Genomic DNA, 22,939 nt, shown 5'->3' with positions numbered 1-22,939 from the left:
CTGAAATGCTGAATTAAAATTGGGATTTTTTTTTCTTTTTTTCAGAGATCTTCAAGAAAATCTGATTCTGGGTCAGTAGAAAGTGTTGGCATTTACCAGGATTTTGATAAGCAACCTAAAGCCTTAGGTGGGGATACAACAGGTGAAAAATAAGTTGAATTGTTCTTATTGTGGATTAGATTTAAACATGAACATATTCACTATCATAACACAAATAATTGCTTATAAGAATTAAAAAAAATTGGGTCGCTGTAGTGCAATGGGTTAAACCATAGAACTGTTGAATCTGCTGACTTAAAGGTTGGCAATTCGAAGCCACAGGTTGGGGTAGGCTCCCGCTGTTAACTCCAGATACTGCCAACCTAGCAGTTCAAAAACCTGCAAATGTGAGTAGATCAATAGGTACCACTTTGGTTAGAAAGTAGTAAAAGACACCCATGCAGCCATTCTGGCAACACGACCAGGAGGTGTCTACAGACAACAGGCTCCTCAGTTTGGAAATGGAGAAAGAGCACCTCCCCATGGCTGGAGTTGAGCACCGCCTCCAGAAGCGAGAGATGAAAGGGGAAGCCTTTACCTTTGTTCTGTATATTTGTGTGTCATTGTTAATTCACTATACTAATGGCATTGAATGTTTGCCTGTCTGTGCATGTTGTATTCTGCTCTGAGTTATTATTATTATTATTATTATTATTATTATTATTATTACTATGTTAATATGCAAGGACATATGCAGCAAAGCACAATAGTAAGAGATAGCACACTAGACCAATTCAACATGTATTTCAATTTTCAGTACATGAACCAAAATTGTAGGTATTGCTAGATCCACTGTGTTGATATTTTTAAGGCTTAAAGGCATTTTACAAGACATAATTTCAAATTAGAGTTTTCTTCTCTACACTATCATATTTGAGTCCATTGATGCATATTGTTTGTTGAACCTTTAGACTGTGCAAGGTTGTATACAAAGACATGACAATCAGAGTAAAGCAATAACAAAATCCTGAGGTTGTATCCCCTTGAACTATTGGTTTGGCTTGGTGGATTCTGTATTGTTGTTTACATTCTTGTTAGTGACATGAGCAGCTTCACAAAAATGTTCTTTGCACTTATAAATGGCAGTAGCAGGCCATATGGTGGGAGTTTTCTTGTCATAATTGCAGGGTTTTGTTTTTACAGATAATAGTGAGTATGATAAGCTCTGGGAAGGAAGATCACTGTCCCGGCCATCCAGGAGGAATTTCAACATAGACAGTTTTATCTTCCATAAAGTTCTTGGGAAAGGAAGCTTTGGAAAGGTAATTAACTTCTCTTTACATTTTAAATGAACCCTCCAGCTCCAAGTTAAAGCAGAAAGGAATAAAGGAAATGAAAGGCAGAAGTCTAGCGGATCAGAAGGTGTTAGTCAGAATGAACATGCAGATGCTTCAGAGAGAAAAGAATGAGCTGGAACATTATTGTCATCCCCATTTGGAACATATCACTCCACTAATTTTAAACAGTATGGAGACATCAAACAATGGACAAAATACTGATATTTTTTTAAAAATCAGAAACCAGTGAAAGTGCGTTAGGAACATGGACTTCTTTCCTTCAGTGAACGCTTGTTTGACCATGACATTTTAAGGAAAATATTATGATCTCTTTCAGCTTTTTCTTATCTGAGATACATTTGTACTTTGCTTATAAATGCTATAAAACTGTTCATGTTGTCAGAGTTCATTGCCTTGGATAGTGCTTCATGCATTTGATGATATCGATGATATTTGCATATCTTTTGTCTAAAAAGAAAAAGGAGTCAAGGTTGCTTACACATTACAGTTATAATATAGTTAAAACATTAATGTCAACATTAAAACTGCATTAAAAAGTGACATAAAATAATAAAAAATAGTTCAATACTATATTGCATCTATGAAAGTCCTCACCCTTAGCTTTGCATTATGGGGAAGTCCTTTTGCTGACCTCAGATGGAGAGAGGCCAGAATAAGCTGTGTATTGGCAGGATCCTTAGTTTAAAAAGCAGGGCTGATCCTAAGGCTTTCCACCCTGTATCTCCCCCTTTTTACACCTTGACAGTATAAGTTTGATGGTTGCTTTGGGGCTGGGCAGGAATATTTTCCTCTTCCTTAATGGGTTTTTCACTGGTACCCTACACTGTCACAGGGAACTTGCCACTACCTAAGGGTGATGCCTTAAATAGGTTTCACTGGCAGGTCTTGCAAGAAGATATGACAAGGTTGGTGAACACTCTCAGAGGATGGGAATCTGTGTCTGCCTCTGAGCATCATGCTATCAGATGTTGGGCAAATTTACTGCCGTTGAAGCTGGTCTCAGGGTTTTTGCCCATTTCAGGGAGCATGTAGCTTAAGGGATGATTCCCTTGAGCCATCTTTCCATCTTGACAGTTGGCCTGGGAGTATCCCAATTTTAAGTTGGGTTCTTCTTGAGTATTACAGTGTTCTCACCCAGGGGAAATTGAAGAAAAGGTCTAGGAGACACCTACTGCCTTAGTTGTTGCCACACCGGGTGGTTGCCCTTACTAGTTTTGGAATATCACTGAGAAACATTTGAATACATGACAGTTAATAAACCTGACCATATTTTAACCCATATTTTGCCTTATGGTCTCATTATTCCATTGGTTGGTTAGTTAGCAAAACCTACTGGAATATTTTAAAAAATCTTTTCCTGCTGACAGAAGGAGAACATGAGAGGTGTCATTCTAAATTACCTAGGGAAAGGGATTATGTCTGATATAAACCATAAAAGTTTGGGTTGTTTGTGATCTTCAAGACATAACAACACCCTTCAGTGTTTCATGTGAACTCCAATATGGCTACAGAGTGAATATTTGTATGCTTATCATCAGAAAATCAGACAGCATGTTGTAGCTGTTAGATCACAAAGGAGCAAATTCAATATTTTATCAGCTGGAAAAAATGTAATTCAATCTAATTATTTGTATCTCAAAGTTATATTCTCTTTTATAGGTACTACTTGCTGAACTGAAAGGGAAGAATGAATTTTTTGCAGTAAAGGCTTTGAAAAAGGATGTGGTGCTAATTGATGATGACGTGGAATGTACCATGGTGGAAAAGCGGGTCTTAGCCCTTGCATGGGAAAATCCATTTCTTACCCATTTATACTGCACTTTTCAAACAAAGGTACAATGTAGTCCTTTATTTTACTTCCAGTGCAACTAGCCAAACAAAAATACTTCTGAGCTTTTTTGAGAAGTACACCAACAGCAGAGAACCTGAGGCAGGAAAGAGGAAATGATCATAAGATACTCTCAAATGAGCAACGATACCACTCAGCAGATTCAAACCAAAGTGAGCTATTTAAGAAGGCAGTGTCTGAAGATCATGTTTAAAAGTGGCTCACTTCTCCGGGGCAGTACTTGCTCTGTATGCAGGAAGGGTGCATTGTATCTTTCATATAACAAACTCACGGTGACCGTATTGGCGATGTAGAAAAATACAACAAGCCCCAAAACCCACAAAGTAGCAATAGCTTTATTGCAACAACTCCAAAATGTAAAATATAATAATAATAATAATAATAATAATAATAATACTTTATTTATAACCCACCCTCTCTCCCTGGAGGAACCCGTGCAAGCTTCCAAAGTGTTCCAGGCTTCTTCATCAAGCAAATTTTGTTTACCACATCTTTGTAGGAAAATAGTATCTTTATGCTTACAGACTAATCCATTGCTGTAGTTAACACTCAAAATTACAGGAAAAGTGAATTGATCACTAGTAATTGTCCTAGTTCGCAGTTACATTGTTCTAACAGTGACATGAGTAGCCACAAAATATGGAAATAAAACTTCCCCTGATAAAATATACTCAGTGCAACTGTCCTACAAAAAAAAAAAACTAAAATGGTAATTACCATGTTATGTGGTTTTTGCTCACACTACCAAGAGACAGGTAGTTTGCCTTGGACAAACTGTGTTTCATATTCCATTACAACATGTAAAAATATCCCCACATTTCTTTCCTTGGGAAATCAAAATCTGCTGTTTTGCAGGTGATGACGGAGCTGACTGCTTATGCCCATCCATACTTCCATTTGCCTTGCCCTTTATCAGCTTGCCAGGGGCCCTTTCACACTACGCAGTTATAACCCTTAAGTGCTTTTTCCCCTAAGTGAAAAACAGATATTTTCCATGGTAGTGTCCAAATGGTGGAATACCTTACCCTGTAAAATCCTTTTCACTGTCTCCTTTTGTTTTTCACTGAGTGGTTAAACTTTCCTATTCTGGCAAGCATTTATCTTCCTGTGGTGAACCCTCACTTTAGATTATTTTTATTTGTTCATGCTATTTCCATTTCTTCACTTTTATTTATATTGTCTATAGAATTGTTTCATTTCTAATTTCTAAGGAATCCCAAGTGATGTGGGTGGCGTGTTTGTAGTTGAAAGAAGTAAATATGCGTAAAGTAATAAATAAAAGTAAACAAATAAATGCCTGACAACATTTGTCAAATTTTCCATTTAGAGGGTGAAATTTTGCAGCTGGACTCACTCAAAGCACATGTTAATGCTCTAAACAGTTACATCAGTTGGTGAATGTTGTGTTCTCTCCTGTTTGTAAATAGGACCATCTGTTCTTTGTTATGGAGTTCCTTAATGGCGGAGACCTAATGTTCCATATACAGGATAAAGGCCGTTTTGATCTGTACAGAGCTACGTAAGTGTCAGCAATGTTCTGAGTTGGAGGTAATCCTTTTCAAATCCAAAAATTTGTTTAAAGTGTTTTGCAAAGGAAGTACTGTGTACTGTACTTCTGCAATATGGCAGAAGGCATTGTCATACAACAAACAACTACAACTCCATATTTGACCATTATGGTGCTGTTCACTTTTGCATTGGGATTAAAGGGAACAATCAAACTTTCAGGTCATGTTTGAGAGTTGAAAACTATTTCTCAAAACCCATTACATTAATTTCTTTGGAAACAAAGAACTCAAGCTTTGATATCTGATGGAGTGCCTCACCCGGTACATGTCGATCTTGTTTGAAGACAACATAACACCTAGAACTTACAAATGGTTTGAGAAAGTTTTTGCTCTTTGATAAAATGAAATTGGATTTGAATAGCAGAGAAAATATTTGCGTTTCCATCTCGACAATGCAAAGGAGCTAGGAAAGGATGGGCTTGGGATGAGTGAAAGTAGGGAAGTGTATAGGATGAAGGGAATGGTTTCCAGGAACTAAAATGTGTAAGGACTTACTGCCTATTTTTAAAAGGACAGAGGGATTTGGAAGGAAACTTTTTTTTTCATGTAAGGAGCGACTTGAGAAGCTGCAAATCGCTTCTGGTGTGAGAGGATTTGTCATGTGCAAGGATGTTGCCCAGGGGACACCCAGGTGTTTAGTTGTTTTACCATCCTTGTGAGCAGCTTATCTCATGTCCCCGCATGGGGAGCTGGAGCTGACAGAGGGAGCTCATCCTCACTCTCCCCAGATTCAAACCTCCAACCTGTCAGTCTTCAATCCTGCTGGCGCAAGGGTTAAATCCATTGTGCCACTGGGAGGAAGGAAACTGACTGATCATAAGTGCTTTCTAACTCAGTTTATATCTTGTACACCTCCTATTTCTAACTGCTGCTAAAGATGTATATGAAAAGAGAAAGATTTCTGAAAGCAATTTGAGGTCAAAGAGGTCAGCTACTATAATAGCATTGGGCTTGCTACTTTTAAGTTTTCATTTCTATTTTAAAGTGCTTTTACTCTATTCCAGGTTTTATGGAGCCGAAATAGTGTGTGGCTTACAGTTTCTTCATAGCAAAGGCATTATTTATAGGTGAGTGTTGATTGACCTTGGTAAGAGTCTTGTAAAACATTGCATCAGTTGTGTCAGGGTGATGAATTGGTGGGTCCTGTGAATAACCTACAAGCAGAGGATTTTAAAAGAACCGGCTGCCTATTACATTTTGATTTTACTCCAGAGGTGTTGAAAAGAGGCAATTCAGCAAGTACTTGGGACGAATCCCTAATGGTTTTCTTTTCTCCCTGGCAACAAGAAGAAAGAGATATTATTTACATTACACAAAAGGATCTTTGTTTCACGTTGCTCATTGCCAAGCATTTGGCTTCAAAACTGAGACATGTCTGTCTTCATTCTAGTGGCAAAGCAGATTGATAGTATTTGGGCCAGTATTTCATTGGGCCGATCTCTTAGTAAAAAATACTAAACAATGTGCTTGCTTTCAATAACAAGTAATGGAAGGGTTCAAAGTTAAAAGGAATACATCTTGCATTGTAATAAAATGGGTTCTGTGCTGTGGGCCAGATTTGCTCTGGGGAAACTCAGTTGATTGGTAGATTTAGAGGCATATTGACTTTCAGGTTTCTTTTCCCATTGAGCAAGCTTTTGGCTTTAAATTCAGAAACACAATTATGTAGCAACGAGAGTGGTGTCCTAGCTAAGGCAACCAGCTTTTTCCATTGTCCTCTGTCATCTTCGCCTGGCAAGCCTCAATTGTAATAGATGTCATACTCTTTTGAATGCTCAAGCATTTAATGTACCACTGATTGATAATTCATGAATAACCTGGTGGTGCAGCAGGTTAAACTGCTGAGCTGCTGAACTTGCTGACCAAAAGGTTGGTGGTTCAAATCCGGGGAGTGGGCTGAGCTCCCACTGTTAGCCCCAGCTTCTGCCAACGTAGCAGTTCGAAAACATGCAAATGTGAGTAGATCAATGTGCGGGAAGATAACAACGCTCCATGCAGTCATGCTGGCCACATGATCTTCGAGGTGTCTACAGACAACACCGGCTCTTTGGCTTAGAAATGGAAATGAGCACCACCACCCCCAGAATCGAACACAACTAGACTTAATGTCGGGGAAAACTTTTACTTTTACCTTACCCTGATCTACATGATAATCTAATTTTGCTTGATCATTTAAGGAAGGGGCCTCAGGCCTTCCTAGCATAAGAATCTGCCTACTTTTCCAGCCCATGAACTTGCACTTATGTAGTTTTGTGTTTATAATAGAAGTGTCCTGTGAGGCCGAAAAGGAGGTTTCAGTGGATACAGTTAGTACTACTGCAGTACTACTGCAGCATGGGGCTTGTATGTACTCACTTCTGCTTTAAGTGATCTTTTTATGTATTTCTTAATTCTTTACACAGAGACCTCAAACTAGACAATGTGATGCTTGATAAAGAAGGCCACATCAAAATAGCTGACTTTGGGATGTGCAAAGAGAATGTATTTGGAGAGCACAAGGCAACAACCTTCTGTGGTACCCCAGATTACTTAGCACCTGAAGTAAGAAATTTGCATAGCATAAGCATACAACTAAATAAAATAAAACAAATGGATCTATATTTCTAAGGCAGCCTTGCCCAACCTAGTGCCTCCTGGTGTGCTGCACTACAATTCCCTGCCCTTTCTATGGAAAAAATAATCCAAATCCTGGAATCCAAATCCTGGAATCATTTCTTCCAATAGTGCTTGGAAAGTCATGTTGTGTACCAGAGGTTTAAAAAAGTAAAATACATGTTGGATTCAGGTCAAGAGGTTTCTGGTACAAGTAAGTTTGTTATTAAGCAAATTAGATGTTGCACTCTACCAGAATAATGTGCACAAAAACATTTTTCAACCCAAAGCTGAGTTTTTTTCTTGGAATTCTACCAAAAAAGAAATTTTAAATGTTATATGGAGGTGTAATGATATCAACAGCATTCTTTAAAGTGCCATGCATTCATTAAAATCTAGGTGGTTCATAAGTTTCATTCATAAAATGTGGTGTGAGTCATAAACTGTGGAAAAACTGTTCAGTTTTCAATATAATAATTGTACAAAGGTAATTTCACGCATTACTGGAGAAGTGGGTGTTTAAAGAATGAATATACAGTGTATCTAATTCTAAGCTACAATCCATACCTTTTCCCCCTTTTAGTCACATGCACTTCACATCCACCTATTTCTAACATAGTGTGCCATATAGTTACCAATTCAGATGACAAGTCTTTTCCTAGTGGGAATGAGAATGAAGATGACTTCACAGATAATTACAGTTGTCTCTATGTTTTTAATATGATGTATTTTAGCTATGTATTTTATTGTATGTGTTCTATGTTCTTATGTTTTGACTTTGTTGTACCCTGCCTCGAGCCACCAGAGGAGTTGGGTAATAAATAAAATGGATTATGATGATGTATCCATGGGTTCTGCATCCATGGTCTGAACTAGTGGTTCCCAACCTGTGGTCCGTGGACCACCAGTGGTCCGCAAAAACAAAGATATGGTCTGCAACCTCACCATTACTACACCATCGCCTTGAAACCATGCAGCAACTAGAGTGAAGCCCTCTTACAGTACCAAGGCAACAAGGATGTTAGGAGGAGAGAGGCTGACTATCCATGAAAGATTTCTACCATTTCAACTCTAGATTACTAAATATGGTTTTCTGTGGGTGAGCAGATGGTGACTATTGGTTGGCATATATTCTTATCAAAAACTAGAGTTGATGTGGTCTGCCCAGTGCAATTTTCTGAATCAGCACCCCAAATAACCAAAACTGATTTGTAACCCCTTTGGTACTAACGTTGGAGAGTGGTCCCTGGTCAAAGTGATCCTGGTTTAAAAAAAAGGTTTGGAACCACTGGTCTGAACATATCATAGCTTGAAAATACTTTGGGGGGGGGGGGGGAATCCCAAGAACAAACATGAATTTTGGCACACTTCACTTCACTAAAGCAGCCTCCCACCATTTCACAAATCCTCAGGCTCTCTCCAGCACTTCTTTGATTACTGTTTTATATAAGGGATACCATTTTATTATGCTGTTGTATCTAATGGAAATTGAACCCCTGTGGATTTTGGGCCTGGAACCAAACCCCAGCTGATACTGATGGCCCATTGTAATCTGTATATATATTACCCTTATATCTACAATACAGTATTTATCTGGCATCTTAACATCACAGTTTAATTACTATAAATCATATATAAATTCTGCTTAATGTCAGCTGCTTTGAAACACCTATTTTTGACACAGTCATACATTTATTCTTACCTAAATGAGCTGCAGAAAGCTTTAGTCCCTTATCTCCTCCCTTCCAGTGCAGCTGCAAGATTGGAACTTTTGGCTCTGCTGCAGTTCAGCAGAATAATGCTAGCTCAGCATAAAGTGCAAAGCCAGCGGATCATAACCTTTGCTCATTAATGTATTAAATTCATATCTTGCTTTTCTCTCAAAGTAAGATCCAAGTGATGTTTTGAAAAATGTCAACTACCAGAAAACCAAATTAAGGAGTAGGTTGAGTTCAGATATAGTTCTCAGCTGCAATTCATTTTAAGTTAAAGCAAAAGGTTCCTGCTTCCAAATAGCTGTACAACTTGTTCCCATAACAATTAAATGATGATGAAGATGATGAAGAAACTTTATTTATACCCTGCCAAAATCTCCTCAAGGGGACTCAGGGCAGCTATCATGAGGCCAAGCCCAACAATTACAATAAAGCAAAATAAAATACATACAACAGATAATAGCATCAAACAAAATGTAAACAAAACAGATAATACAATAAGGTAAAACAAGATATGAAATAATATAAATGGGCTGGCCAATAGCAAAGGATAAAATAGTAAAACCATGGGTGAGATGGATGAATAGGATAGTATATCTGGTGGGTGATTTAGATGAGACAAGCAATGGGGTTTAATTTCACTAAAGGATGAGATAAAGTGCATCAAAGGACATTTTTGTACTGAGCTGGTCGAGGTGTGGGGATTTGTTGTTCATTCCTCAAAGGCACACCTGAGCAGCCAGGTTTTTAGGCTTTTCCTAAAGGCTGCTAGAATGGGCGCTTGCCTAATCTCTCCGGGTAGCGAGTTCCAAAGTCGAGGGGCCACCAAAGAGAAGGCCTTCTCCCTCGTTCCCACAAGTCGCGCTTGCAACAGAAGTGGGAGAGAGAGGAGAGCCCCCCCCCCCCCCAGAAGATTAAAGAGATCGTGCAGGTTCCTAGAAGGAAATCACAAACTACAGTTCATTGCTGTCTCAGTGCAGCCAGTGAAACCAAGGGGACAAAGTATCATCACATAAACTTTGAAAAACTTTTATACTTCCTGAAGATAAGTAATTAGTAGGAAAGCTTCCCGTTTCTATTTACTTCTTTTCTCTTGTTGGCAACAGATCCTGCAAGGACTGAAATACACATTTTCTGTGGACTGGTGGTCGTTTGGGGTCTTGTTGTATGAGATGCTTATTGGACAGTCGCCTTATCATGGTGATGATGAAGACGAGTTGTTTGAGTCAATCCGGGTAGACACTCCTCATTACCCACGCTGGATTACCAAGGAATCAAAGGATATTCTCGAGAAGGTACATACCAGCCAAGACTGCATCATATTTTTTTTTTGTTTTATTGATAAGGAAATGGTAAGGTATCATTTCACTCTTCTGATGTATTATGCTAAAGCTATTGTTAGTGTGCCTCTTAGGAGGAGATTGCATATCATCTTTCCTAGGCAAATATTTCTGTAAAGTACAGCCTAGTAAAATAGAGTATTCAAAGAAATGAAGGATACATCTACACTGTAGAATTAATGCAGTTTGACATTGCTTTAACTGCCATGGCTCAATGCTATGAAATCCTGGGAGCTTGTAGTTTGGTGGGCACCCACATTCCTGGGCAGAAAAAACCAAATAATTTGTAAAACTGCAACTCCCGCGATTCCATAGCATTGAACCATGTCAATTAAATTGATGCCAGACTACATTAATTCTAAAGTGTCAATCAGAGGTGTCAAACTCATTTTTACTGAGGGCCATATCAGCCTTATGGTTGCCTTCAAGGGGTTGTTTGTAGTTGTAAGACTGTACAAATGTTGCCCTGGCATTGAAAGCTTCGCAGGCCACATAAAATAGCATGGTGGGCCAAATTTGGCCCATGGGTCTTGTGTTTGACACGTGTGGTGTAGATGCATCCTATGTCTCCCTCCTCAGTAAAATTGAGATTATTATTGACCTGTCTAATATCTATTGCTATTATAGAGCCATATGTTGCCTTGGGACAGTGGGATATATCTGACATTGCTTTCTCCCCAGCCGAAGCAGTACTCTAAACTCAAAATGTTGAACCCAAACCCTCTGTACTCCCAAATAGCAGCCACAGGGATTCCTCCAAAGGAAGAGGATAGTAGTGGGAAACTGTACATGGAATCTTGTTGCTTCTCAAGCTTTGTGGTTCCACTTTTTCCAAGATTTTGTAGTATGAAAGGGGAGGCACATACACAGCCTATTTCTCCAGTGCCTTGCTTCCTTACAGCCACAGTGATAGTGGGCTTTTTAAATTCCTGCCAGCACAGAGCACAAAGCACTTACAGGAGAAGCCAAGATGACTAAAGTTCTATCGATTCCACTGCATAAATCAATTCCACCCTCTTATCACCCTGGACAGCTCCAAGTCATGCTGTTATTTAAATATGCTATTTTGTTATCTTTTGTAGTTGTTTGAAAGGGAACCAACAAAGCGACTGGGTGTTATTGGAAGCATCAAGGACCACAATTTCTTCAAAGCCATAAATTGGACAGCACTAGAGAAGAGAGAGATGGATCCTCCTTTCAAACCTAAAGTGGTACGTAGCCCATGAGCCTGCCTGCATTTCTCCATAGATAACATTTTTATTCCAGTGTTGTATCTAGGAACTATGAGTAGCATATGTGGGATCACCTATGTCTGTTTTATATATACACCTTCAGTGTAATTCTGTCATAACAACAACAACAACAACAACAACAACAATAATAATAATAATAATAATAATAATACTTTATTTATAGGCCGCCCTGTTTCCTTGAGGAGACTCAGGGCAGCTTCCAGGCAAAAAAGACAAACAATCAATGCCTCGGTGATAAACACTGTTTAAGAACAGTGCAAGGTAAACTTGTAAACTCGTAAACTACTAAACAAAAAATAAAGTTAATAATTAAATCACTTAATTATATAAATAAACATAAGCTCCATGAAAACAAATACTATTAAAATGCAAAAAAATAGATAAAATAATTTAAGAGGATTTATAGCAAGCATAGGGCTCCCTATTGCTGCAATGGGTTAAACTGCTGAGCTGCTGAATTTGCTGACCAAAAAGTTGGTGGTTCGAATCCACAGAGCAAGGTGAGCTCCCGCTGTTAGCCCCAGCTTCTGCCAACCTAGCAGTTTGAAAACATGCAAATGTGAGATCAGTAGGTACCGCTTCTGGGAAGGTAACAATGCTCCATGCAGTCATACTGGCCACATGACCTTGGAAGCGTCTATGGACAATGTTGGCTCTTTGGCTTAGAAATGGAAATGAGCACCACCCACCAAAGCCAGACATGACTAACAATGTAATGGGAGAAGCTTTACTTTTTATAGCTTGCATGGCAGACATGCACTTCAAAAAGACAGACAGAAAGAAAAAACACACTTAGTTGGACATTCAAATTTGAAAATACACATAGCTTAAGCCATTATCTCTTAAAATATCTCAAGCCACAAGTTGAGCTGAGCTCCCACCATCAGCCATAACTTCTGCTTACCTAGCAGTTCAAAAACAGCAATGTGAATAAATAAATAGGTACCGCTTTGGCAGGGAGGTAAAAGGCGCCCTGAAGGCAGGCCGGCAATTTGATCAGGAAGGCGTCCAAAGACAATAGGCTCCTTGGTGTGGAAAAATGGAGCAACAGCACCACAGGGTGGCCGAGTACAGCACAGCCTCCAGATGCCTGAGATGGAAAAGAGGGAAGCCTTGCCTCTGTCTATGTACAGTCTCCCTTTCTCGTTGATTGTATAACTGGATTGAATATTTGCCATATGTGTATTCTGTAATCCTCTCTGAATCCCCTCAGGGAGATAGAGCAGTATACAATAACGTATATTATTATTAAAATATGCATTTTAAAATAGAGTTGACCCTCCACATTTGCAGGTTTACATTTTTGCAGATTGTATTATTTGTGGATTTGATTAATAGGTTCTCTCTAGAATTATCTCACTTCTCAAAATCATGAACCTTGAACGCATATTTATTCATGTTTTTTCCGCTTTCACAGGAGCCTTGTGTTCATGCAAAAGCAGAGGGGGTTAGTGTACTGTGAGACATTCTTTGAACAAAGGACTGCAACACTTACGTTCTGAACCTCATATTAATTGGGAAGCTGAAAGTGGCGCTCTATCAGTTTGCACCTCTCGTTCCTTTCATTTTAAAATCTATTAATACCATCATGTGAAATAAATAAAACTTGTGACCACTCCATAAACACAAAGACTGGATAGGGATTTGCTGGAGGAAAATTGCTGGTTGTTGTTATACATTTGTTTTCCTGAAGTTATTTTCCAACATTTCTATACTCATCGTTTGGATGCTTTTTGACTGCTTTTAATATGACTCAGCCTAAAAACACAATTTCCTGCAGAGTTTTGATTATTTAAGTTTCTTATATTAAACTCTTTCTTTTCACACCTTTGGGGGGCCTGAAATAAATCAGGAATTGCACCAAATGGTGTGCGAAGTAGCCTCTGTTCTGCCTATGACCAATGATTGCCTAAGTTTGGAATGGTAGCAACCTTAGCTAGAAAATGGTATCCTGTGTGGAGCAATGTCTCCCTCCCCCCCCCCCTCCCAATGAGGGATTGTTCTGTTAACTAGATTTAAAAAGCCAAGCATTGTGACATCTAAAAGATTAATGGAATTATTGCAGCATGATATTTCATGAACTTGAGGCCCCATCATCCAAGTATCGCTAGGATGAAGGCACCAGATCTGCTGGTCTACAGATATGATGGGATTACAACTCCCTACCCAGTATAGTTATATCATGCGTGCTATAGATTATGGCAAGCCAACACAACTGGAGCTTACCTGTTCAGGGAAGACTTGAACAGACCCCAGCATTACATGTTGCCATGCTAGTTTAAGTAGAATTGTAATAGTGTAATGGCCAATAGTATAGATTTAGGGTGGGCAGATAGGGAAGACTAGAGGGCTGTGTCGTCATCCCCCCCGCCGCCCAAACACACACACAACCCTTGGAAGGCCACATTCGTCCATTGCAATTGCTCCCACACACAAGCAAGCGAACAAGTCTCCAAATGCACTCTAGGTGGCATGTGAGACATTTTCACATGTTTTGTCCTTTCTTCTGTAGTTTTATACCCAGAAGGGGCCTTTTTTCATAAGAATGAACTCACTTCCTTTTCAGTTCTTTTTCCCAAGGAATTGATTTCCATTTTTTAAGCAGCAGCTTGATGGCCATCTGTTGGGGGTGCTTTGAATGCAATTTTCCTGCTTCTTGGCAGAGGGTTGGACTGGATGTCCATGAGGTCTCTTCCAATTCAATGATTCATCTCCTTGAGCACAAAGTGTGGTGGAAATGCAACCCATGCCCCATAGAGGACGTTTTGTGGCAAAATATTTTTTTAATAGCAAACATTTTTTTTACTCCTAGGAGTTCCTGGCCTATGAATTACATTTCCTCGATTCGTGGTCTATATTGATTAATCTGCTTTAACTATTACTGTTGTCTTTCTGCTTTGCAGAAGTCAGCAAGCGACTACAGCAACTTTGACCGGGAATTTTTGAGTGAGAAGCCTCGATTATCGTACAGCGACAAAAACTTAATAGACTCTATGGACCAGTCTGCATTTGCTGGGTTCTCCTTTGTCAACCCTAAGTTTGAAAGGCTCCTGGAGAAATAGTTCTCCCAAACAGCAGAACTCTTTGAGGTACAGTTGTGAATGAAAACGTTCCAGCTCTCCATGTGAAAAGCAAGGATATTGAAGGATACGGGCATCTCTTCGACTTCATTCTGGGAAACACAGAAGAGTAACCAATCGTTACACTGTTAATTCTTTAGAAATTGGCGGTATCCTTCGCCTTGCATGATTAAGTGTCCTTGTGAATCATGTGTACATGGCTTTCTCATCAGTGGGGAAAATGTAAATTGTGTGTGGGGGGCAGAGGGTGTATTTGAGTGTAGCTAAGCATCAGAAGGAAATATATATGTATATGCTGTATATTTTGCTCATGAGGCAAGAGATAGGTTTCTTTTAAATAAAACAAAATGACTAGCCAGTTCTTTTACATCAAATGAAATAACTTGAATTTTTATTCAGTTGATTTTGGGTTTCAAACATTGCTGTTTTTATTTCCTAAGTGCCATCGATTGCTGCAGTGCTGTGCAGGGCCTTATTCTAACAAGTTTACAATCTTTTCAGTAGTTCTTGTTTTTCATCAGTGTTTGTGAAAGAATGCACATTAAAAATCATAAAAAGTATTGCAATTCTTAAAACGTGTCCCATTTCCTTGTTGGACTGCCATGGTCACACAACCCAAACTTGATCCATAGCCTAAAGAACACATAGTGTGATTCAGGTCTGAAGCACATTTAGGCTGAGATCCAGTAAACTGACAAGAGCATAAATCTCCTGCATCTCTGTCCTCCTGACTATTGACAATCTGTATGGTTTACTCTAGTTACCATAATGCACCTGGAAAAAGCAGAGCAGCTCCCATCCTAAGGGCACATGAGGGCTGTTACAATGCACCCTACAGCCAATCTCTGGCCAAAGCAGTGTAGCTGCACCTAGTAGCCTTCCCCACAAAGAGGTACTGGATACCTCCTCCTGCAAGATCTCACAGTGTACATGCAGCTGTGTAACTTACCTATGCCACCAACAGGATTCTAGACATAGGGAGATACAAATTCCATCACTTTGTGGGGCTCCTTCTTAGTAAGCATCAATAGAGAACTGATTGTACTTTCATTGCAACCAGTGGTATGTACCTAAGGACATTTTTAGCTATGTACAACCTCTGTATCCACAGACAATATGCTCCTGAACTTACAATGGATTTGGAAAACTCTGGATAATATCTATTTAAATGAACAACTTCCACCAGAAGTTATCATAAAAATATAAAATACCTAGAGATATCCTTTTTAGGTCCCCGGTGGCACACTGGGTTAAACAGCCAAGCTGCTAAGTTTGTTGACTGAAATGTCGCAGGTTTGAATCCAGGGAGCAATGTGAGTTTCTGCCCTAGCTTCTGGCAACCTAGCATTTTGAAAACATGCAAATGTGAGTACATCAATAGGTACCGATCCAGCGGGAAAGTAACAGCGCTCCATGCAGTCATGCCTGCCACATAACCTTGGAGGTGTCTATGGATACACCGGCTCTTTGGCTTAGAAATTGAGATGAGCACCAACCCCCAGAGTCAGACACGACTAGATTTAATAGGGGAAAACCTTTACCTGTCCTTTCTAGAAATCTGCTAGGTCCTCCAGACAACTATGGTAACTTCTGGCAGAAGCATAGAATAGAATCATCTGGACTTGATAGCAGGCATAAAAACCAGCACAATACAAAGATGTGAAATCATTGCTGGACCTGGCACAGTGTAGTGCTTTGAACGTTGAACTGTGACTCTTAAAACTTGGGTTCAAATCTCTAATAAGCTGTGGAAACCCACTGGGTGGCCTTGGGCAGGTCACATACTGAGTCTCAGCCTCTGAGGAAGGCAAAGGCAAACCTCCTCTGAATAAATCTTAAGAAACCCAGTGATATGTCCGCTTCACGGTTGCCATAACTCTGAAACAATTTAAAGGCACATAACAAGATCATGTGTATGACTTTTCTGTTTAAGATCACTGAATGTACTATTCCATTCATTTTAGTAAAGTCACCTTCTGAGCCAATTGCACATTTTAGTATGGTAAAACGGGCTCTGAGCCACATCTGATATTTTAAGAAGTATTTAATGATGTTTCAAACCATCTGAAGAACTAAGTGGTTTCAGCATTTTCCTTGGCTAGATGGTTCCATAAGTATGGCTCCTACAATGTATATCATGTTTAATTCTGAGCATCCTTGAGTACTGAAGCTGATTGAAATGTCCAGGCTCTCACTTAAGCTCTATCTGCCGTGGCTGAAACACAGCCACGTGGTTTTTCACATAGTTAAGTCACAGCTCACTGGAAAACATATCCTTTCCATGTGCCAGGTTTCATAGGTTACTAAAAATATTTATTCTCTAGCCATCGAGAGCAGACACCTTGGCTGGGAAAGCAGGCAACACAATACTTCCTAGGAGTTATGCTTTTGTAGGCTGCAGTGTAATTTTCCATTTCTACACATATGATGTATTTGTAAACTTTTTAGAAAGAGGAAACATAATATAGTAAGAATTTAACAGGCTGTGCTAGATGATGCATATCTTGTTTAACAAAACTTTTATGAGATGATTGGCTACACAAATACTTCACCCAATTGGGAAGTTAATGGGAGTCTAGAAACAACTCTGATCCTCACAGCTGGCCTGATGTAAAACAGAAGCTTTCCAGGGAATTGTTTCTAGGAAAGAGCTATATGTGAATTTTCCAGTTCACAAAATACCAGTTGGCATTAGGCAACGTCAAGCATTACACATCATCATCTAATGCATCCCATGTTGCAATGTAAGCTTTATTGCAGTCTATCCCATTTTTCTAATTTAAGACCCTAAAATGGTATTGCAGAAAATTGTTCATCCTTCTCTGTGGCCTCTATCCAGATGAATAAAAGTTTGGGCTCTTTATTTCATCTGTATGACCAGTTTATTGTTTAAATGAGGCCTCCTTGCAAATATTTAGGGAGCATTATATTAAAGCCTAGGACAAATTTCATGAGCAACTGAACAATGTTGAGTACTAAAGCAAATAGTAACACTTCTGCATAATAGTAAGGTTACAAAAAGCATGCAGTGTTTACAGTGGATTCTGCAGAAAATGTTTCAGCTCTACTTCGTAAAATGGAAAATCAGCCTGTTTAGCAAGAAAAAAAATGATCAAGCACAAAGGGGTCATGAGTGGAAAAGTTGTAGGAAGCCCTGTCCCAGACCAACACTCAAACCACTATTTACAAAAGTTTTACTGTATAAACTCATAGATAATTTAATCAAAAAATGGACCCAAAAAACCCAGGTCAACTTAGCCACGGGTAAATACAAGTTCTGAGTAGAGTGGTGAAAGGCAAGAGCTAAGCCTATCCCAGGAAAACCTAAAAGAAGTGCCAACACCCTCTTCCTTTCTCTGGCACAGTGCATTTTCAGGCCTTGTTATATGCCTGGGTGGGAAAAGGGCAGGGTTGGCTTTATGGTGCTTCCCCTCAAAGGAGTGCCAAGGGAGTAGAGAAAGTCATTGCTTCCTTTTTGTTAGGATGTAGTACTATACCTTAACTTCTATTTTTAGAAAGACAATCTCCTTGCCTAAATAGGGTATCAAACAATCTTTTTGAATGCCTGGACAAGAAAATGGCATCAGCTGAAGTATCTGGCTCATGTGATGGATTGATGCTATCCCCTTTCCACCAAAATAACCCTCAACTTATTCACAGGTCATATCAAAATCCGGAATTTTGACTTCAAAACTATCATTGAGTTACACAGCACGTAGACATATAAATAAGTAAATATGATATTTCAACTTAGGGACCTGTTCCGAAACATTTGAATATTCCTAATAGTGTCAAAATCAATTAACGATTAAGTGCACTTATTTAATTAATTCACTTGTGTAAAAAAAAGAGCAAACCACAGACCACCTACTGCAATGCAGCCTGAGCCCTGCCACATGCACAATGGAGGACTTCCTTATAGCAACATCAAAATGAGTTAATTGCACATGTGATACATGCTAGCGAAGCCTTGCTGGATCAAATCAGATACTTATGACATTGAACATCCTGTTCATGCAATGGCCAAGCCGGCACCAGCTGGAAGGGCACTAACAACCAAAACATTGGTCATATTTAGAACTCACTGGTTTCTTTTTTTTTTGCTAGAACTGAGGTTTATGCACTGCAAACCTAAGTCAGAAAGGAGACCAAAATGGGGAAAGAAGTTAAATACACACATTAGAATTTAAAATTTAGTATTTATTATTTAGGAGTTTAGGCTACATAAAATTAACATCTCCTTTAAAATACTAACTTGAAGGCCCAAAAACAGCAAAAGATTGCATCAGAACTAGCACATAAATTTAACAGTTGCATCTGAACTAAAAGGTCATTCAAAATCATTTGGGTCCACCATACAGAAGTTATAACATGTACTTTTCATAACACCTTGGACTTCATAGTACTCCCTAAAGGCTGTTTCACATATTATACAGTTGCAGATACAGATTTTTCCTCAAGCATACACTTAACAGGAAACTGCTACTAACCAAGCCTTACATTTATCCTTTGCATTTAAGGATTTCTTGCATTTACCCTTTCCTTTAATATTTCCAGCAGTCCTGTTGAAATATAGATCTTCTAAAGATAGCCTCTGGAACTGAAGGAAAACATAAAAAATAGAACAGTCCAATCTTAAGCTCATTTACTTGGAAGCAACTCCAATTATTAGATTCAAAGAGGGACTGACATCTAAGTTCTGCATTTAAAATCACAGCTTAATTAAAAAAAAACCAGTCAGAGCTTCCTAAGTCTTTTCATTTTCAAGTATTGACATAAAATTATAATTGCATACAACAGATGGGATATCTTATACATCCATAGAAGAACACACTGTAATCATAGTCTGTATTATAAAAATATCTACTATACATTAAATATTTAGCCATGTAATCTTAGAGCACAACAAGAAACATAGAAGCAAATGAACAAGGAAAATAAACACTTATTTTGGGTTATGAAAACTTTAAAAGAAAATGTTTTGCCCACCACTGAAGACAAGCCCATTGTGTCATCTAAATAAAGGAGCGTTGTTTTGTCAGTGCAGCATTTACTACACAAAGTTGTACCTTCCCACTACATTGCAAAAAATCGTTCATATCCCTTAGCTTGCATTTGGGAAAATTGTTGAACAGCACTCAGTTCTATAGCTTATGCCACATGTTTCTGTGGGTCAAGAGCTCTACGTTCTGGTCCTCATCTACTCCAGTTACAAGGGATCCACAATTCCAACACTATTACCTGATAAGATGAAATACAGTTAAAGCACTTACAGTTTAACACAATCATTCCATTTTCTGAAATGAGATTGCTTTTATGGCTTATTTGCTGAAAACGAAATATTGCTGAAGTCAGAAACTCAACACAGCGGCAAGCTGTTATTATAGCACCCAGCTATGGTTGTAAACTTATGGTGCATTGTGCGTAGGTCTAGTGCTAACAGCATGGCAAGAATCAGTTAAGTGACTGACATAGAAAGTGAATAAAAATGTTCCAACTCCAGAGGACACAACTTTCCTCTTTTCAAGAACGAACACATATGGAAGCTTTCACCTACCCAATTTAGAGTGCTATCACTCCACACCGATTGCACTGGCAACATCCTAAGGAATTGTGGGGTTCGCAATTCAGGGAGGCGCATTGAGTATTTTCAGTCAGAGTTCTAGCGCCTCCTCAAATAACAAATTTCACAATTCCATAGGATGCAACATTACGGTTAAAGTGGAATAATAACACTAGAATTGGGTACTGGGTAGTGGAAAGGGTCCCCACGCGGAGCTATGCATGCAAGTACTGGAAAACCTGCACCACTTCATGTTCCAGTGTGTTTCCTTTCTCTTCTGTAATGATGATGTATGGAAGCAGAGGTTTCGAGAGAGAAAGTACTCAACGGTCCGCCCTTCTTGAGAAGTGGAGATATTTTTATAGGACTTCTACATGCCTTGTGCTTTTCAGAGAGGAAAAACTTCATATATCAGTAAAACAGACACATCTAAACAATCCCTTTCAGTTCATCTTGCCAATATAATTTGGCTGACAAAAGAACCGTACAAGTCATATTATTATTAATAACAATCCCACAATTAAAAAACGCGAAGCAGTATTTTATATGCGACTTTGGTTTAAGAAACAAAACATGTTCCCATAATGTTAATAACGCTACTGCTTCGGAGTCATTTTGTTTCATGGTTTGCCTTGAACCTTGCCTTAACAGTGCTGTTTATTGCGTTCTTTTTCATTCCATGTAAGGTGGTGTTATTTTTAAGCCTTTCTTTTCATAAGCTCAACTGGTACCTGTTTGTAGTTTGCTTTTGTGCTTAGCCAAAGTTCAAAGACAAAAACAAGTATAATGACCTTTGTTAAATAAAAAGTGCTTACAATATGGTGTTATCTTGTGGAATATATTCATGTTCTCTATAAAAAAATATTTTAAAATATTAATGGAGATGGTTTAAAATAACTGAAAAAGATAGGAGTGCACTTTAAAGTAAATTTTGGTTATAGAAGATATGAAATATCAAGTGGTGCCTTTAATTTAATTTTTAAAGAAATTCAATATTCCAATTTGTGGAGTGTAAACAGCCAAAAAATGGCAATTTAATAGTCTATTGTATAGCACTGAAATAATTAAAAAGTGTTGCTAAAACTGATATATTAACAGGATTAACACATTTACAAAACAGAAGTTGGAATGGATTCTCGAAGGAATTGATATACTTTCTTGCACAATACAATAAATATTATATATGCCCTCTGTTATTTAAAAATATCCTCTGTTTGGGGCTATTTTATAATATTTGAATAAAATAATCAAAGTACTGATACAGAAAGACTAGATGGTCTTCTACAGCAATAGCTTAAGAAAAGATTTTGGAAGCTTGATGAAGTCAAACCCTTACATTGAGTAACAACACAATTTCATAACCTTTAACATCCACGGGCAAGGGACAACATAAGACAACATAGATTAAAAGCATTTTCATTGTATATCCCATAAATACTTGGTATGCTTCAGCCTTTGATGCCAAGTCCTTGGTAGTTAAAACACAGTCTAAAAGAGGAGGAGTGCGTGCCTTTGAGTGTTACTTGGCTGTCTTCATTCTCAGGTCCCTGAGTGGTTCCTTTTGAGCTGCTTCAGCAGTTTGGGACGGTGTTGGCACCAAGTCAGGAGAGTTACAAGTGATTAGGTACAGTCCTCAAAGCTTCGTCCCGAGAGCGGTTAACACATACATTCTGAAAAGAACACGAAGACAACATGTCAGACATCTTCAGGGCTTTCACTCTCAAGGACAAAGTTTTGCCTTATTTGTGAAACTTCCTATTAATCATGGCTACTAGACTGTGCTGACTTACCTGAGAGGAAGTCTCACTCACTTCAGTGAGACTTACTTCCAAGTCCAAAAGTCAAACCATTGACTTCTATAATTGGAATATTTCATCCTAACTACATCCATACACTGATGGTTCTATATAGCATTACTTTGTTACAAGTTCTTTCACCCCAGAATAAACTTTTCAATATGGACAGGGCTTCAGTTGCACTGCACCATGCAGTCCACAGCAGTTTAACTGGACAATCAAAGAGACCACAACCTGTTGGATTTGCATCTACTTGTTTTCAGCCCCAAATCCCACATACTATGCTTTGTTAGCTTAAAGACAGAAGTTCATTTTTCAGCATACATTGGAAACTACCACCATGGGCCATGGCCAACATATGCTGGAAGTTCTGTAAACATCCAAAAGGGAGCACATCTTCACCTTCAGCATTAAAGTCCATGCACACAAGAACAAGAGAAAAAGCATCACAGATTTGAGCCACCAATAAACCTCAAATAATCCAAGAGCTTTTCACCAGACCACAAGACACTATGACTTCATTTTGCCAATACATCACATTGTGTGAGAACAAGTATTGCCACTCACTGTTAAAAAATCTAAGCAAGAGTGTTCTCTGGTTGAAGAAAGGTGGAAAAAGTTTCCATCAGGTGCAATATATTTGGATTCTAAGGTGTGTACATTATCTGGTTTTTATTCTGGCATCCACGAGATGAAGAGCCAACCGTAAGAAATGGGGCCACAAAGTGGAGTCCACAACTTGTGAATATGGAGAAGAGCAAACCACAGGCCACCTAGTACAATGCAGCCTGAGCCCTGCCACATGCACAATGGAGGACCTCCTTATAGCAACACCAGAGGTACTCC

At 38.8% G+C, this 22,939-nt stretch overlaps 2 protein-coding genes across 6 annotated transcripts in view; one reads left to right on the top strand and one right to left on the bottom strand.

The window, feature by feature from the left end:
* The window catches only part of PRKCD (protein kinase C delta), a 67,057-nt gene extending 51,748 nt beyond the window's left edge, over nt 1-15,309 (top strand). For 2 of the 3 annotated variants that reach the window (XM_060765893.2, XM_067463596.1), the window contains exons 10-18: nt 46-142; nt 1,183-1,301; nt 2,997-3,170; nt 4,614-4,705; nt 5,759-5,821; nt 7,157-7,295; nt 10,168-10,356; nt 11,484-11,612; nt 14,558-15,309. In XM_060765893.2, coding sequence (XP_060621876.1) covers nt 46-142; nt 1,183-1,301; nt 2,997-3,170; nt 4,614-4,705; nt 5,759-5,821; nt 7,157-7,295; nt 10,168-10,356; nt 11,484-11,612; nt 14,558-14,716 — 1,161 coding nt within the window. In that variant the 3' untranslated portion in view covers nt 14,717-15,309. The remainder of the gene's footprint in view (nt 1-45; nt 143-1,182; nt 1,302-2,996; nt 3,171-4,613; nt 4,706-5,758; nt 5,822-7,156; nt 7,296-10,167; nt 10,357-11,483; nt 11,613-14,557) is intronic. The other variant, XM_060765894.2, reaches the window with a different exon arrangement.
* A 3,604-nt stretch (nt 15,310-18,913) lies between these two features.
* Nucleotides 18,914-22,939, bottom strand: part of PFKFB4 (6-phosphofructo-2-kinase/fructose-2,6-biphosphatase 4) — a 79,240-nt gene continuing 75,214 nt past the window's right edge. For all 3 annotated transcript variants that reach the window (XM_060765897.2, XM_060765896.2, XM_060765895.2), the window contains one exon: nt 18,914-21,967. In XM_060765897.2, coding sequence (XP_060621880.2) covers nt 21,908-21,967 — 60 coding nt within the window. In that variant the 3' untranslated portion in view covers nt 18,914-21,907. The remainder of the gene's footprint in view (nt 21,968-22,939) is intronic.

Source organism: Anolis sagrei, chromosome 2 (assembly GCF_037176765.1).
Source record: "Anolis sagrei isolate rAnoSag1 chromosome 2, rAnoSag1.mat, whole genome shotgun sequence".
Lineage (NCBI taxonomy): Eukaryota > Metazoa > Chordata > Lepidosauria > Squamata > Dactyloidae > Anolis > Anolis sagrei.
This window is presented reverse-complemented; position numbering and strand designations above follow the sequence as displayed.